This window comes from Akebia trifoliata, chromosome 6 (assembly GCF_017979445.1).
Source record: "Akebia trifoliata isolate Shusen 1 chromosome 6, ASM1797944v1, whole genome shotgun sequence".
NCBI lineage: Eukaryota > Viridiplantae > Streptophyta > Magnoliopsida > Ranunculales > Lardizabalaceae > Akebia > Akebia trifoliata.
Genome location: NC_141380.1, coordinates 4,387,827 through 4,406,758, shown reverse-complemented (window position 1 = coordinate 4,406,758; position 18,932 = coordinate 4,387,827). Strand labels below are relative to the sequence as shown.

General features: G+C 36.3%; 2 protein-coding genes across 3 annotated transcripts; one reads left to right on the top strand and one right to left on the bottom strand.

The window, feature by feature from the left end:
• Positions 1-57: 57 nt before the first annotated feature.
• LOC147399759 (glucomannan 4-beta-mannosyltransferase 1-like) lies at positions 58-6,001 on the bottom strand. Of its 2 annotated transcripts, XM_086445231.1 has the most exons (9): positions 5,528-6,001; positions 4,819-4,917; positions 4,473-4,725; positions 2,479-2,589; positions 1,803-1,939; positions 1,613-1,726; positions 1,278-1,477; positions 814-1,041; positions 58-640 (listed from the first exon to the last, which is right to left on the bottom strand). In XM_086445231.1, exons 1-9 carry the CDS (start codon positions 5,954-5,956, stop codon positions 481-483), a joined length of 1,731 nt encoding a protein of 576 aa, XP_086301357.1. In that variant the 5' UTR covers positions 5,957-6,001; the 3' UTR covers positions 58-480. The 2 variants fall into 2 exon arrangements, with proteins under 2 accessions (XP_086301357.1, XP_086301359.1); XM_086445233.1 differs by lacking the exon at positions 2,479-2,589.
• A 2,484-nt stretch (positions 6,002-8,485) lies between these two features.
• On the top strand, positions 8,486-14,400 carry LOC147399758 (transcription factor-like protein DPB). The gene is made up of 9 exons (XM_086445230.1): positions 8,486-9,123; positions 9,606-9,688; positions 9,986-10,029; positions 10,288-10,350; positions 10,459-10,605; positions 10,741-10,809; positions 10,977-11,075; positions 13,225-13,295; positions 13,714-14,400. Exons 1-9 carry the CDS (start codon positions 8,876-8,878, stop codon positions 13,949-13,951), a joined length of 1,062 nt encoding a protein of 353 aa, XP_086301356.1. The 5' UTR covers positions 8,486-8,875; the 3' UTR covers positions 13,952-14,400.
• Positions 14,401-18,932: the final 4,532 nt, after the last annotated feature.

The following is an 18,932-nucleotide window of genomic DNA, read 5'->3' as shown; positions in this document are numbered from 1 at the left end:
TCAGTTCATTGAGATAGTTCATTTATGTTTTCATTGTGGCCATCGACGTTTAGGAACTTCAACCGGAATATTTATATTGGTCATTATTGCGACAACTTGAATATTTACACTGCCAATTGGCCTGTCTTCCAATATGTGGTACTGGTACGTATTTACATTACAAATGACACTGATTTATTCCAAATCACAAGCTACCTTAAAACATGTACCATCGATCCCAAACAAAAACAAAAAAAACAAAAAAAACAAAAAAATGAAAAACAAACAAACTTAAAATACATTCTAGTTTCCTTTTACATACTAGACATAAACTATGTGGAGGGAAATGGGTTCAATTTTATGTGGGCCGGGATTCCCAGGGGCTTTAACCCAAGGGTTAGCCCGGTCGGGCACAATAGGTTGTGTCTTGTGTAAGTACTTTGGTGCACTTACATTGACATCTTGAAGATGATGGTTTGGATTAAGAGGTCCCATTCACCTTTAGTTGGAAACAAACGTCCCCATATACCCAAATCCCATTATAAAGAAAGCTCCAGCTTGCAGTAACAGATATATGAAGAAGTGGTCATGGCCAACCAGAATATCGTAAATCGCACAGTACACCAGAAACATCCCCATCGCTAGTTCCATAATGTGGATCCTGGTTTTTTCATTAAAAAAATAAAAACAAAGATCAAAACCTACAAATCTAGATAATCGGTTCAATGGGTTGACCTCATTATCAATTTGGTATAAAGAGTTGAAATCAAATAATTGGGTTTTGGTAACCTTGAGATCTTCACACCTAAAATTGATGAGGCATGTTGAATGTACCTTTCACGGATGCGGGATTTTGCTGCATGTCGACTTTCAAGACCACACAATCCACATCGTTTCCTTTGTGGTTTGGTGTTCTTTTGATTCATGCTGTTCCCATGCTTTTCAGTGACAACCCATTCGTTTACGCGGCTAGCTTCAAGGAGCCCGATGATTGCTGCTTTACTCCGATGCATCGACATCACATTCTCGAACAGAATCCAAAACACTAATAAATGGAGAGACCTATGCACACCAACAGATGTCTCAGTTATAACACCATCGAAACTAGTTGTTTCGAAGGTGCCAGTTTGTTAAGTTGGCAAGGTTTGTGAGTCTTGGGTTCAAAATCTGCCTTGACACACTAATTACTAACCATTAATCTGGTATAAAAAAAAAATGATCTAGACCCAAATATTTGTGCCCTAAAGCAAGCTAAGGAACATAAAATCGTTCATTGTCAATGCTTGACATTCTCTTACCTTGGAGTGCAGATGGCATTGAGAATGGTAATTGTGGCTGGAATATAGATGGCAACAGGTTTGGGTAGATTTATTTCTGGAACCAAAACACTTGCTGGGATGATTATACAGTAGAAGAAGAAGGTCACCCAGTGAGCTACAATCTTCCTTACAAAGAAGAAACAGTAGATCACATGAAATTTCTTCCAGATTGATACCTTCTGCATTACCCAAAAAAAAAAAAAAACGTAAGTTCGACCGTCTCATATTAATCTCTCTTGCTAATTTTTAATCAAATTCTAATTTGGCATTCGCCTTTATTAATTATTATAGGACAAATAATCGAGCTTACTTGCCTCGGAGAGTAATATTTCCTTGGTCATTTTCTTGAAAAGATTAGCAGGACCACATGACCAACGATGTTGTTGAAATCGATAAGCTTTGAACGTGCTCGGAAGCTCGTTTTTCACCTTAAATAAAATTTGTATTAATGAAAAACTATGCAAAAAAAAAGAGAGATTAGACATATACGAAGAAGAAACTCACAGACAAGTCTCCCACAAAGACAAATTTCCAACCCTTAAGACTAGCTCTCACTGCAAGATCCATGTCTTCTACGGTTGTTCGGTCTTTCCATCCGCCTGCATCGACAACAGCTTGAATTCTCCACACTCCTGCTGTCCCTGCAAATATTATTCGTAACAAACCATATCGATCAAAAGCATTTTAACTAGAAAATATTACCAAAGTTCTAATTAATCTCTCATGAAAGACTGAAGTCATTGGCAGGTATGTCATATTGTCATCAGTTTAGAAACTGTCTATCTCTAACTGTCATGGGAGGGTACCTCAAAATTACCAATAATCTTTATTTATGAGAATATAAAATGGTGAATCAATTTATACAATATATCTGAATTATCACAAGATGATGAATTCATATTCAGTTTAATACAATATGTTTTACTCAAATACTTTGTTAAATATAACGCTAATGATTTTCTGACTCGAAAATTTTCACTCGGTCTATGTACTTGGCTGACGTGGCAAGGGCACAGAACCGTTGATCTTATCCTTGTGTATCCCAAAGAAAAAAGATCTATGCTTCATTGCCCTTGCCACGTCAGCCATGTGCAGATTGAGTGAAAATTTTCGAGTTAGAAAATCTTGACTCTAAATATAAATGCCAAATCTTGTTCAAGGGAAGCCTTGCATAGTTTACCATTAAACCCGAAAAATGAACATGTTGAAGAACCTACTTCTTGCTCCACACTAAAGTGATAGTCGAGCGACATTTCTTGAAGTCGGGTCATCATACACTCATCCGCATTCACTGAAAAAGAATCGAGTTCAAGAAAATAACAAACAACAACAACAAAGCCTTATATCTTAAAGATTTGGGGTTATTAAAATGAATCTTGTTCCTCCATTGCATTCAATCCTAAGTTCAGTATTTTGTTATTGAAAGTGATTTATTATCTATTTTTACTATCTCCATCCAAAATTTTCATGGTCTTCATCTTATTCTTTTAAGACCTTCAACGTGAGTATCTCTTCTAAATTGTAATAAGTCTTCACATGAACATGTCCACTAGGTAACCCTGAGGGGTTGGCTCAATGGAAATTTCAAATACAATAAGCGACGAGAGTCCATACGTTGTGTTTGCTACCCAATATGAGTAGTGGCTCCTCAAGGCCACCTGCAAGGGTGTACCCTCACTTACCTGGTGTGTGTGATGTGCAAGCATTGCACGTGCCCAAGGGAGGGATCCATATGCCTTGGTCCAGGCCGTAGCTCACCTGATCTCACCAGTCGAACGTAAGTTTAGATATCCCTATTACTTAAAAAAAATGTCCAAAACATCTTAATTCTCAATTGATATTCGCTTAACTTATTACTTAATGGAATCACTCCTACATCTTTACATTTATTTCTAGTTTTATCTTTCCTCACCTTTTCACTTGTCTACTCTATCTTATCATCCTTATCTCTGTTATACACTCAATTTACTAATTTCATATTAATGACACTTGAAATCATATTATTAGATTTTATTTGAGGGGGTGTATAGTAATATTTCATCAGGAGAGGTCAAGATTTACCATTTATGACCCGACCCAAGTATCTGATTTGGATTTGGACACATCTAGCTCGACCTTTCCGATATACATAAACTTCTGGATAGAAAAATACGGGTATAATTTACTTAACTGACCCGAAATACTATGAAGTTTAAAGTTGGAACTGGACCCAGCTCATAGGATCTGTGGGTTAACATGTCAACCCGACCCGACCCGACCCACTTGCCTTTCATTCGTAACGGAAAAATAAAGAGGGAAACAAGATAAGACAAAAGAACGACATCCTGAAGCCATGTACAATGCATGTGGCTGAGACTCATCCGAGTTAATTTTATGAGTCCATTTATTGAGTTGATCTAGTACTGAAAATCATTTAAATTAACTCGAGTTGACTCTGAAGCTCAGTCGAGCTGATTTTGGAAACTTGTTGAGTCATTTATAATCTCGGCTGACTTAATTCTTATATTTAACATTCTTTTTACGGAATCAAAAATTCTAAAAATCTTAAAATTTTCAAATATTTATAAACTAATGATAATTTGACGCTCCTTTTTTCTAAAGACTCCTATACGCTCCCGGACCTAACAGTTATAGAACCACAAATATTTTTCATGTGTATCCCGAGGCTAATGATCAACAATTCTATGACGGGACATAAGAGAACGTCTCAAAAAAAAAAAAAAAAAAAAGTGTGTCAAATTATCACGATTCATATTTATAAGATAGTTATTTTTTAATAAAATACAAATCAATGGAATTAGGCTAAACGAATCACGTTCCTCGATTCCACTCTTTCTAGAGTCAAGTCATGTGTGATATAGAAAGAAATAATCATGTGAGTCATCAAGTTGACTCGATGGATATTTGAATTACTCGAGTTTTATGAATTTTAAGATTTAACTTCTAGAATAATAGTTTTCTGACGCCCCCTCTGACATATGTCCCCATGGTAGAAACGTAGATAATTTACCTCGGGATACATAGAACAATAAATCCTTTTCTTATGTATCCCGAGGCAAATGATCAACGGTTCTATGATGGGAGCATAGGGGGACATCAGATTATCACGACTATAAGTTCTATCTTAGTATAATGAACATGAAGTAAACATTCTATATATGCATGGATCCTTACCAAACCTCCATCTAGCCTGAACCAAACCAAGTTCCGGATTCTCAAGAAGATAAGGTATAGTCCTCCATAGGTAATCGGGTTCGGGCTGGAAATCCGCATCGAAGATCACTACGAACTCGCAATCCTCAACATACATCTTCTGTAATCCTTCACGAAGAGCTCCGGCCTTGTAACCATTCCTATTGTTCCTTGTAACATACTTAACGTTAACGCCTTTGTTTATCCACCTTTTGCACTCCAACTCCACCAATTCCTACATTACCAAGGACACAAAGTTATCATAATTCAAACCTTAAATCGGTTCGGGTCTCCTCTGAATAAGGCTTTAGCTGATTTGGATCCTTACCCGTAAGATGGGGTTGGTAGAGTCGTCGAGGACTTGGACTATCAACCTGTCTGAGGGCCATGAAAGGCTGCATACAGCTCCAATTGAAAGCTTGTAAACCTGAAATAGATGACGAAGTGAACTTATGTGTATTAAAAGAAGATAGGTGGTTAAACAAAGTCCATATGTAGAACCCAAGACACCATGACATATTTATAGAGATAACAGCTCATACAAAATCTTTGTATGTGTGTGTGTGGGCGCCCGCATGCGTGTGGCATGACATAATTAAGCTTGAAAACCTTATATTATAATTATCTAAAAAACCGGGTAAGCAGAAAAAGATTAAATTTTACAACAACAACAACAAAAAATTCTTTGAAACCAAAGAAATGTAATCCCTTTTCACTTCAATTACTAATTGTTCTTTGCAATGTGCAAGCATGTCTAATTATCCTAAAGTTTGAGAAATTAAAATTTAAGAATAAAATCTTGCAAAACATTAATTAAATCATTATTTTTTGTGTAAAACCTATATATGGAAATCAAAGCATCCTTGTGATATTTGACTAGTGAAGATTACATTGATTGAACCATAATAACCATCTGATCCTAATACTTTCTAGCCGTTTAATAAAGTATAAGAGATGGGATGTAATATAATAAGGTGTGTATAAGTACACAATATCGTGATTGATCTCTTTATTATTGTGATAAGGTGTTATAATACCTCCTTTTCATTGTACATAGGTATTTGCACCAACACCATGGGATAAGTGTTGTTAACCTCTAGATCTTCTTTCATGGCTTCTAATTTATACTTGGTATATCTCTTCCTCCCCATCAATTTTACCAAAACGATGACAATCGCCATGTAAACTCGTTCGATGAACAACATTATTGACATCACAGCACATAAATTAATTGCAATTCGAAGAATTACAATCACTAGGTTTCGAATTTTGTTCCTTAGAAACACTAAACTGACTGTTACACCATGTGTCTTCCCCGCCTTGGGCTCTTCGAGGATTAGATTTCTCATTGCCTGTGACTTCACTAGTAGTAGTAAAATGAAAATGAAGAAGAGCCTCCATTTAGAGCCCAAGAAGAAGGGATAATGACTCGACCCTATAGAGGGATATGTACAATGGCTCAGCATTAATAGTTCATTAGGTGTGTGCAACTGAACTACTTCTAAGGGTGTACCGATTTCGCTTTAAATAAGGTGAAGTAGTTTGGAGGAGCAATGAAGACTTAGCTACGTTGAGGGGTTAGGTGTCGGGATGTAGTATGAGGAGAGAAGCGTTTAAAGGAGGACTTAGAGATTGAAAGACACACGGTTCGCATGCAGGTAATGGCGCTGCAACGTATATTTTTTGCTAGCTGGATTTCTGATCTTCTTTGCCGACATTACAATCAAAAGATACAAAATATAAAAAGGTTCTTGTTTAAGATATTTCTACCAATTCATCTATGGTAAGAAAAGCAAAAATGCCTATGAAACATTTAAGGATATGAGGTTGGCCTAATTCACCTAAATTACATTTTAGAGATCATAATTCATAATTTTATACATAAATTCTGAGCTTAGTATCAGTAATTATCATAATTTACATTGTTTTATATATAGATCATAAATTGCATTAATTATCTTTTTTTTCTCATGCATTAGAAGACATCAGTCAATAAAACTTGAGACCGACAATGGGATCTTGTTGCTATTCCTGTAACCATTGTCGTATACGATATTTCAGATTCCTTCACATGTTACCCCAAACCACGCGATCTTTCTGTGAGTCTCTTTCTTTTGTTCTTCATCCATCTTTTACTGCATTGTGAGAGTAAGATATGGTGGTTGTATATTGTGACATATATACAATGTCATGGATGACTCAACTTAGATTGTAAGAATTAAATTTACATTATGACGTTTTAGATTATGGGTGATGGATCGTATGGTTCGTGTAGAGAATACTCTCAGTAAGATGGGTCATAACAAGAACACACGATGGAATGGGACCTATATATATGAAGTCTTAGCCCAGAAAGAGTAGTAGTTCTCCCCCCCTCCTCACAAGACAATCTACACTCTTTGGCCCCCGATGAATAGAACATGTATACAAAAGAAAACCCCACTGGCACTAGGTAATTTCTAGGATAAATCCCTAAGGCTGTGTTTGGATTGAGAGAAATGGAGAGAAGAGAAAAGAAAATAAATGAGTTTCTCTCTATTTCCCCTGTTTGGATTGTTAAGTGTGGAGAGAAGAGAAAAGAATTAGAGAGAAGAGGAGAAAAAATGTGAACTTTCTTTCTCCAAAAGTGGAGAGAAGAGGAGCGAAATGGGGAGAAATCCTTTTAAAATATTTTATAATTCTAACTCTACCCCTAGATTTCTTTTAAGATATTTTAAAATTCTAAAGTTGTCCCAAGTTCTCTCCTATCAATCCAAACATGGTGGAGAAAAATTGAGTTTCTCTTCTCTTCCCTTCTCTTTTCTTCTCTTAATGAGTTTCTCTTCTCTCCACTTCTCTCAATCCAAGTATAGCCTAAGGGTGACCTCTAAGGGAGGATTTGAACTCAAGACCTCCACTTCCAGAGGCGTAGTAATTGACTATCTTACCAACCCTTGATGGTTATTAGAACCTACAATTGATGGCATTTCTTCAAAATAGTACCATGAGATTGGACTCACACAAGGGAGAATTCCTAAACATATATGTTAAAGTCTATTTGATCCCGTAATCCTACTTGTGCAATTAATTAGTTGCATCCTTCGTTTTTTTTTTTTTTTTTTTTTTTTTTTTTTTTATAAATGAGAGAAGGGGCGGGGTGTTGGTTGGTTGTGTTAGAACGATAGTCTCAGATCGCCTGTGGGAGTCCAATCCATGCACTATATAAGGAGAAAACAACCATCACCTTATGACCATGGTTTTGAGGTTGAGTTAAGCCCATAGACCTTAATATGGTTTCAGAGCTGGGCTCGTCTATTTCTGAATTGTGTGAAAGCATTTTCCTAGTTCTACACGTGGTGTCCAACGTGAGGGAGGGTGTTAAAAATGATAGTCCCACATCACTTGTGGGAGCCTAATCCATGTGGTATGTAAGGAGAAAACAACCCTCACCTTATGAGTTATGCCCATGGTTTTGATGTTGAGTTAGGCCCATGGACCTTAATAAATGATGAGGATGATCTGATTGAATTGATTTCGGTGATCTTCGGAAAAAGAACTTAGCACACACAGTGAAATCCAAGAGATAAAATAAAAGAAAGTCAATTGAAATATTTGAAATATTTACAATAAAAGCTTTAAAAGGAAGATTTTTTCGAGTCGTGAAAACAATTGAAGTAGGGCATCAGTGGTACATGTTTGGAGATGGTATCAATATAAACTTCCTTCTAGATCCAAGTGGAGGAATCCCGAGGAATATAATCCCATCTTCGCCTTCCGGTGATGTTTAGTGATAGAGTCATTTGTGGGTTTTGGCTAATATTTGCTTCAAAAGATGAGGAATCAAGTAAATTGAATAATTGATCCTGATTCTACATATTTTGGTACTAAATCGGAGTATAAAAAAAACCCGAACAATTGGACAAAATAGGTTCGGGTGAACCCAAACCCGAAACCAAATCCCCAAGTTCCCAACCCGTCGCCATTCCGTTTCAGGTCCAAACATCTATTTCACCTTTCTTTAGATTAGAGAGAGAAATGTGGATGGGGGATGTTTGATTGTCCCTCTGCAAATTCCCGTAAATGTTTGTGGGCGTTTGCATCGTAAATCGACGCAACTTTTTCGCTCCCTCGCGAATCCAAGAAATCCTTCTGCACTTGCAAATTTTCGCGGTAACGAAAAGCTTTGCGAATTTGCAAGTCTTCCAGTGGTAGACATGCAGCTATAATGCACCTCAACCTCTGTTCATGTCAAGAGACTTATAGTTCTTCGATTTCAAGGTTATCAGAAGGATAGTTTCGATCTAGGGTTTTCTTCCAACATCAAGATCCCTACTCGTTGATCCAAAAAGGGTTCTTGTTTTTTTATTTTGATTTTCTTACTTTAAATTTTCTTGGAAGATTGAAAAATGGTAAGTTCGGGGAAGAATCAAGAAGATGAGGAGAAGAAATCTGCAAGTTTTTCAAGGGGAGGAGGACTTACGAGGTCTTGGGGGACGTTTTCTGGGCAATCGATGTCAACGAGTGGAAGCGTTGGGTCTCCATCGAGTCGAAGCGAGTCAGTAATGGCGACACCAGTGGCGAGCGATAACACTTTTGTAAGATTGAATCACCTCCATATTCAGGGAGACGATGTTGGATCTCAAACCGCAGTTGGGTGAGTTTTTAATTTAATTTTATTTAAGTTCCTTGAAATTTTAGGTAGAGATCATCAAATTTAAGTTGATTGTAGTGGTATTTGTTATTATTAGGGTTTTAGATGGTTTCTAGGAAAACCCATGAGATTTAACTTGGTTATAATGGTGAGAATTGTTGAAATAGATTAACAATTTACACTCTTTATTTTAATGGGGAAATAAACCCTCTTGAGTTTGATGTGCCCGTGATGGCAGGTACTGTTCTATTGCCCTCATAATCAAATTTCTATGTGGTGAAGACTGTTAATTCCATGGATTCGTGGGAGTTGTTTTTTTAAGCTATCAAAATGTCATTTTTCGCTTGTTTTGTCTTGTTTTGCTAAACAATATTTGACATAAATCATTATAATTAACGTGTTCTTGAGGTTGGGTATCATTAATTATGTCACATTATCATTCAAACCCATGTTCTACAGTGAACTAATTCTTGATTTCTAAACAGTGGAAAGAAGAAAAAGAGAGGCCAACAACGGCCTGTAGGAGGTGATAAGAGTGGTAGGGGATTGCGCCAATTCAGCATAAAAGGTTTGTTTTTTTTTTCTTCTCTTTGTGCTATATGTTTGCATGTGTTTAGTTTGTTTTTCCATTTCATTTAATTCATTATATTTTTAAGATGTAAGTTTTAAGGTAGAGCTGGATTCTGTAGGAAAATCCTTAGGATGCTTCATCTGTAAACTGAAAAGATCTTGCAGTGGATAGTAGTTGTTGTGGTAGAGTGTAACATCCGTTACTCTAAGACTATTTTATTTGCAGTCTGATTAGTTTTTATTGAGCCTTTTCTTACCGATTTCATGTCTCTACCATGTTTATAATTATTTGTAGTCTGCGAAAAAGTGGAAAGCAAGGGTAGAACCACTTACAATGAGGTCAGTGGCTTCACCAAGGCTTATCTTGTATTCTTCTTAATTTTCTATATTTAGCATGCTAGAGCATTATCTCTGTCATTTTTCTAAGTTATGGAATGCTTAGATCAGTGCTTCTATTCCAGGTGAAGCAATTTTATGTTATACATCATCGTCTTATCTTATTTGTGTATCAACTTTTACATTGATCAATGTGCAAGTTCTTGCAATTTTGTTTTCAGTGTGTTAGTGGCTTATAACGTCAGTAGAAGTTTTTCTCAGGTCGCAGACGAACTTGTAGCTGAATTTACAGATCCTAGCAATAGTCTGGCATCTCCAGACCAGGTAACATTTCCAAAGTAGGCCAATGAAGGACTGCTAATCTATGTACATGTAGTCATCTTATCTTTTGGAAACGTAAGACAGTGCCATGGGTTTTTGGTTTCTTTTCAGCAACAATATGATGAGAAAAATATAAGGCGGAGAGTGTATGATGCACTGAATGTTCTCATGGCAATGGATATTATATCTAAAGATAAAAAAGACATACAATGGAAGGGTTTGCCTCACACTGGCTTGAATGATATTGAAGAGCTAAAGGTTTGAGTGAACCGTGCTTCTTGAAATTTTGCCCAAAATTTGATTTTTTTTGTTTTTTTGTGTGTTTGTTTGTTTGTGGTAGATGTTGTAGCCCTAATATGAAGTGTTCCTCTTCCATAAATCTAATTATTGCAGGCAGAACATCTTGGATTGAGAAACAGGGTTGAGAAGAAAGCTGCCTATTTAAAAGAACTGGGGGAACAAGTAAGATTTCCTATTTATATTCTCTATTTGATAATTACTTTTGATATATCTGTGTTCATAACATGGTATGATTTGTAAGAAATATTTTGAGGATTTTCTTCTTTTAGTTAACACTGTTCTATGATAATCAGTGACCGTTCACTAACTTCTCCTTACCTTCATTGAAGTTCATAGGTCTTCAAAACCTTATACAACGGAATGAGCAATTATATGACTCAGGAAATGCACCCAAAGGTGGTGTGGCTTTACCATTTATTCTGGTTCAGGTATAGCTGCTTGGTTGTTTTGTATTACTACCTGTTTTTTCAGTCCAAAAAGGGGTTGAATAAAGTGATGCTTATAAGTAGGTATAATCCCTGTGATTGTCAATCTCATCCATTTTCTGAACAATGGCCAAGAACATTGCATTAGATCGTTTTCCATGTTTATAATATTGTAATAGGGCTTGTGGAAAGTAATAGTGAAACCATTGGAGCACGAGGCTTTGTTTCTTTCAAGGTTTCCAATAGCTTCCATCTCTACACCTTCTTCACTTGTCTTTCTCATCAAACATTGGATTCCGGGGCAAGTTTGGTCAAACTCAAGGCTGTCCAGGTGGCACAGAGTGAACGCAATATCTGAGTAAAATTAAATCCACTACTGTTTCTTTTACTATCCTCTTCTTTATCCAAAAATGAACATTCTCCTCAAGCCTATAGATGAGGTTGTTCCTTCTATAGCATTTTGTTAGCCTTTGAAAGAAGTTGGCATTTTTGTCTCTTATTTAGCCGTAGTAGAACTTATGGTTTTCACTTCCAAGTAGCCTCCTCCACATGGACCTTTTTAGTTCCGCATTTCTCCCACTCTTTTGAAGCAATTGGACATATTTCCTCCTGTTCTACACTGGCAATTAGTTCTCCAAGTTCTATTCTTCTCATTCACTTTTCATAGTCCTTTTTTCTCTAAGCACCAGTGTGTTTCTGAATTTCTTTCATCTTCATTTGGAAAAATTGAGTAAAATTTGTTAACTCAAGCTCAAGGAAAACTTGCTAGAGAAAAAAAACTAAGGAGTGTCATTTTTTTCCCTCACCCACACGTGAGGGCGATCTTTATACAGGATCTCAGATCCTTCTTCTTCCTCCTGGTTTCCATCATCATCTCCTGCATCAAGAATTTTCAATCATCATGATCGTCAAAGAAAAAGGCAAGGATTGTTCCTATTCAGAGAGGTCTTGTTTGTCCCGGCTGCAAGTGTTGGCATCCCTTGGCTTGTGTTCCAATCGAGTTTCTACATTCATATGAATTCAGATTAACATCGCAAGGGTTGTTCCTATTCAGAGAGGTCTTGTTTGTCCCGCCTGCAAGTGTGGCATCACTTGGCTTGTGTTCCAATCAAGTTTCCACATTCACATGAATTCAGATTAACATCTGTACAACTCTTACTCCCGTTAAGTGTTCCATCCCTGCCACTTGTCATCATTTACTGAGTTGAAATAAGATGGAAGTCCTTACTGGCCGCACCAAACTCTATATACATTTTAGGAACCTCACTCCTTAAGGCTCTCTTTTTGGCAGTCATCTATCACCCATTTTGACTTCATATGGTGCAAGTAGGAGTGGAATTTCTACACATTGCATGCACCCTGTCCTGCAATATCCACATCACAAACCTGCTGACCACATCTTTTCAAAGAAAAAAAAATGCCATCATCCGCATCATCATTATTATTTATTCCTTCCATCGGCATGGGATTGTTTTATTTATATGTTTTCTAGGAACACTTCCTTGAATTAGCTGCTTCCCCGTCTCCTTCCGCATGTAACTGACTTGGTCACCAAGATGGGTTACCTATTGACCAATATTTGAATCTTACACAAGGACACTGGCCAACATACAATTATACATATCCATACCTCTCTATATTGAACCATCTTTAACTCAAGCCTTAGTCCAATACCATGTTAAGAGATCAGTCCAAGTTGTGTTGATATGAAATTTACGTTAAAAAGTGGATAGGAATAGAAGTCTCGCTTTAGGATGAATGACTGATTTATCATCCTCAGAGCCTTATCCCAAAGATTTGGGGTCAGCTATCAATTCCACTCTATCTAGAGTAACGTCTTCTGTTATCATGTCCTGTTACAATTCGACAGTACCGTATGGAAATGTATTATCCCAAAGATTTGGGGTCAGCTATCAATTCTACTCTATCTAGAGTCACGTCTTCTGTTATCGTGTCCTGCTTCAATTAGACAGTACAGTATGGAAATGTATCCATAGTTGTGTTTGGCATATTAATGCTTTTGTTTTCTTTTCCCTTGAGGTGTGTCATGTTACAATTTTTTTATGGCATTCATGATGATTTTGAAGCTTGAGTAGTAATTCAAATTTTATTTCTGTTTCTTTGCTTCCTTTTTGGCTTTTTTGAACCCTAGACACGTCCACATGCAACTGTTGAGGTGGAAATATCTGAAGATATGCAGCTGGTGCATTTTGACTTCAATAGGTAAGTTAATCAAATGCTTCTTCTGTTGATACGGTTTTGTTTTCATACTTACTGATGTATTGGGCGGAATGATGCTGCCCTCCTTTTTTTTAATAAGTAAAAAATATTTCATTGACTAAGAAAATAAATACAATCAAGAAGGGAAGCTTGAAGGAGGTTGAGAAGACCTACCGAGCACAAGCATAATCCCAACTCACTTGAGAAAAAAGAAGACCCCTGGGGGCCAAAGCCGATTAAAGATCCCTTAAAATATAACTGATGCTTCCCATTTGCATTGAACTTCATCCGGCATCCACATAACATAATTTGTGGGATCAGACCTAACTTTCTAGTCGACAAGCAGCGTTAGATTTCTCAAACTATTGCTGTTTGTATACTCTTTGACTGACTTAGATATTATCTGCAAACCTAATTGCAGCACCCCTTTTGAGCTACATGACGACAATTACGTTCTGAAGGCAATGAAACTTTGTGGAACACCACAAGGTGGTGATGTCACCCATGATTCTACTGCAAACGGAGGTGAGGGTTCCAGCATGATTGGTGTGTGTCAAACCCATGTAACACATCCCTTGAGGTCGAATGCCACTGGTAGGCCTCCCATTTCATCCCCTCTTCCAGGAATTCTAAAATCGCGTGCCAAACATGAGCATTAAGCCATTAATCTTAAATTCCAAGCTTCATCATCTTGGAAATGGGCAATCATTTCTCCCCGCTTTTTTTTTTTTTTAACCTGTATAGTGTGTAAAGTAATTTTTTTTCTAAAAGGATGTGGACCCCACATGATCTACATTGCTCGAGTAGATTGATAAGCTGTTGAAAGAATTGAAGAAGGGGCAAGCGATGCCTGCTTTTTTCAAGATTTTCAATGTGGGTTTTAATCTGACAGTATTCTGGTTTGGAATTTTATGTTACCAATTTTATTGTTGCTTCGTATTTTTTTCTTTCCTGTTCGTTCCTTATGTAATAGTAGAAATGAAGAGGGAAATGCAACTGGCATATTGAATCATGGGATTTGGTTAAACAAATGGCAGGCCTTTTCGCAGCCATATTTTTATTGTTTTTTTTTAATATAATGAATCTGTCTCTACTACTATGATCATAACGTTGCATCTTTATTGTTTTCCTCTACTTGTGCCACAATTGATTTGGTAGAAAACGTAGAGACGATGAAACTGCAGAGATCCAAGATTCAGTACTTGGAAAGACAAACGATTTCTTCATTTCTTGTGATTTACATTTAAGCACATTTCATATACAAATATGTGCCATTTCTCTCAATCAAGTTGGAAGAATCCGATGGCCTTTGTCCTCTTCATTCCACCATGCCCATCTTTGCTGTTTAAGTGGTTATTTTGGCTGGTGGTTCAACTGTCTGAATTCAACCAATGATTTTTCGGGTAAATCTTTAAAATGTTTTTAACTTTGAAGATTTGGGGAAACAAATGTGTTTCATTAGTTCAGTTTTTGAAACATTTGTCACAACTCACAAGGCACAACCCACCCACATTGGTGGCTTACAAGATGCCTTAGGTGCGCTTTGGCCCAACATGACAATATGATTTAAGGAGCAGGTATAGTTTGACTCCATACTCGTGTCATTAGTGCTAAGTGCACCCATTTAAGGTGCTAAAATTTCAAAATTTTCTCCCAATAATTTTCAATTCCGATTTCTTTAAAAACTTCATGAACTCATCTTCCCCGTTCAAGGTGTATCAAAAAACCCTCTCCTCTTCAACCATTAATTTTGAAGATCAAAATACCCTCTCTTCTTCAACCCTGTTCAAGGTTGAATAGGTTAAAGGAAAAGGTTGAAGATGAGAAATTTTGATAAAAAAAATCAAGGGTTTCTTTGATGTGTGTGTGTGTGTGTGTGAGAGAGAGAGAGAGAGAGAGAGAGGGTGTACCTGAATCACTGTAACTAGAGAGGATGATCGACATCCTTAAGTCTTCATCGTTGGTGCAAGGTCACTGATGGCACAAACCCTAACCCTTCTGCTTCTGATGATGATGAAATCTCAAAAAGAAATTATGATAATTTCTATAGTATCCTCCAAATTCTTTTAAATTATAAAAAGATCCTTATATTATATGTCGATTTGCACATGCCACCTACTTATATAATTTATTAAATCGGATCAGATGTATCAAAATATAAATCCCTATCCGAAATATATTTGAATCTTAAACTAATATCCAAATACGAATCGGATTCGGATTTTCAACTATCCATTGACATGCCTACAATTGAGTGGGGTTTACACTATCCAATTTTATGAACTTTCCTCTACAACTTTATTGTCTTTCCTCCTCCTTCTCTCCTCCTGCCAATAATATCCCTTCAATTTTACTATCTTTCCTCTTTTACCCCTTTATTCAATAATACACTTCTATTATATTTTCTCTTTTACCCCAAAAAAGATGTCTGGGACAAACTTTAGTATATATATATACAAGTTTAAACACAATAAATCATATCTAATGGACTGTAAAACCAGGGCCTCATTAAGAATCAAAAGAACATGGATTTAGTAAGAACATCAACATCAAGTATATCATCAGAGCGACAACAAATCCATCCATATGAAAAGGCATTTTCGTCGTTCTATATGTTAAGAATAAAACCCCGCCTGGCCAACCTATAATTGCTTCATGTACAAATACTAGACCCCTTCTCTCATTACATATGTTTTGTGTAGCAACATATAAGTTTCAGATTCAATACCATAATGAAACAAATATTGGTCTGTATAGTTTGTGTAGAGATATGTTTTCTGAGGACACAAATAACTGGATGCAGAATTAGCTTCTGGGATGGGAATGCCTGATTGATAAGTTTGGAGGTCCAACCCAAAATCAATTGGCAATGAGTGGAGAGGTCCAAGAGCTTATAAGGAGAGAGACAAGGCAATGAGTGTCCGATGTAGGACTAAAACTTAACACCCCCCCCCCTCCCCTATGTAGTCCAAACTAGACCAAAGCACATGGAGATATGAACTGGATGACACGAAGGAAAGAAATGCCCGCTCTAATACCATGATAAGTTTGATGGTCTAACTCAAAACCAATTGGCTATGAGTGGAGACGCCTAGGAGCTTGCTTATAAGGAGAGCAATGAGTGTCCGATGTAGGACTAAAACTCAATCCCCCCCCCCCCCCCCCTCTCTGGCTATGAGTGGAGAGGCCTAGGAGCTTGGAGCTTGCTTATAAGGAGAGAGACAAGACAATGAGTGTTCGATGTGGGACTAAAACTCAATCCCTCCCCTCTTATGACCCAAATTGGGGCAAAGCACATAGAGATATGAACTGGATGATGTGGAGGAGAGAAATGCCCGCTCTAATACCATGATAAGTTTGGTGGTCCAACTCAAAATCAATTGATATGAATGGAGAGACATAGGAACTTGCTTTTAAGGAAAGAGACAACAAATGGCCCAAAGTTAATGTCAATGTGAGGTACCCCAATTTTTGGTCCTAGGGAGAAGTCTTAGTTTCCATTGTACCAACTTGTCCGACGATTACAACAAGTGAGCAATGATGTGGATGATTCTTTATTTGGCTGTCTGATATTTCTCCCTTTGTCAGTACTACTATCTAATCTAAAATAGAATTTATGTTTCTTGTTTCCCACTTGAAGGATTTAAATATTCTCTCTTTAGTCACTTGGGGTTACTTCATTTTGGTGCATTGTTTTTGATTTCTAAGATCCAGTTTTGCTTTCTGTGTAACAATCCTACTTGTGGATGGGAAGGATTCTTCTTGTTGGATTTTATGATTGACTTGTCTTACCCTCAATGAACTATTAGTTGCCACCAATGCCCCTACTAAGTAATCAAGAATCTAATGGGTATTATGGGAATTGAAAAAGATTTGTGTAAAATTACCAATTAGAGTCATGGTTAGAGTCCTTTCTTGTATATTAACATCATGAAATGGATCAGAACTAACAATTCTTTTCTTACAGAAGAGTGCGATTTTGGAGACCCCAAATTTCCATCGATCCATGCGTATGGCATTGTGAATTTACCAAAATAATCATGTTGGGGGAAAGGTGGAGGACGATACTGATGTAGATGATAAGGGTCGTTTTCTTCTAAATTTCATTGAAAAACTCAGATCCAAAAAAACAAAAAACATTTCTTTTGAGTTTGATCCAAGGTTTTGAAAATGGATAGCTACTGAACTTCTACATTACTCTTAAACTTAAAATTAATTTTTAGAAATAAAAATTGTTCAAAAAGTTCATAGAATTTTGTCTTGTACATGTTTTTCATGCCACAAGGTGAGCCCAAGGACCCTTAGTAAGTTAAATTGTAACTACTTTGGTATGGTTAGCCGGATTCATAAAAGATTATGAAATAAGAAAGGGTGATTACTATAATAATAAAAATAATTATTTAATTTCAATAAAACGTAGGGGTAGACAATAAACACAAATTCTAAAATAAATAAAAGTAAAAAATTAAAAATTAAAAATTAAAAAATCCACTTGTCAAAGAAATTTTTTTTATTATTTTATACGGATCCCCATCGATTTTATGCATAGTTGTCATGGATGAGAGAATGGGATGCGGAACGCAAGAAAAATATTCAAGATTTGTACCTTTCTTATTCGCCTGGATTGCCATTCCAGAATCCAGAATCCAGACTGAAAGGGATTGATTGATTTGCATCCCTAATGGGTGAGTTATATTCATCCAAGTGTTCCACTTCCACCTCCGTAATTTACAGTCTTTTTTGTTTTTTTTTTTATTTCTAGGCGATTGAAACAAGACAATTACATGCAGACGTACCTAGCTTATTTCCTCTCCTCCTTAATAATAATAATAATAATAATAATAATAATAAGGTATTTTAGAAACACTCCTTGTAAATTTAATGATATTAGATTTACCCCTTGCAAAATACAAAATTAGATTTACCCCTTAGATTGTAAGTCTAGGTTGCATTTTCTTGATGATTTAACCATGAATTTTTTTTTTTTTTTAAATATTCTTTAAATACTTAAATTACAAAATCAAAATTTCATAGTTAAAACTATATTTAATAACACTTTTAAAACCTGAAGTCCGAAAATTAGAATCAAACTTTAGAAATTTCATCTAATATTCCCAATTGTTAGTTTAAAATTTTTGAATTTCACTTTTGAAGTTTGAAATCTGAAACGAAATGAATAAAAATAAAATTTTTAAAATTTGAATTTTAAAGATGGATCACTTCCATTCAACATCAAAAGTGTTAACAAACACACTAAATCACCGGAAAAAATAATAATAATAATGTTGACTTAGGAGAGTAAGGGGAAACCAAATGTCACTAATTTTACATAATAATAATAATAATAATAATAATAATATTATTATTATTATATATATACATCCTTTCCTAAAATATTTGAGAGAAAAAGACAATTATGGTCATGTGGCATCTTTGACTACTCACATCCTAAAAAGACGGAGGGGAACCACCAAAAAACATCATCATCTTCTCTCTTTCTCTCTCTCCCTCCTGTCCATTCTTTCTTACAAATACATGCACATCACCACCACCGCCACTACAATGCTACAAGAGCATGGATTAGACGGTTTTTATTGAGGTCACACTCACCCGTGCGCACACCCTATTATCATCCAATAC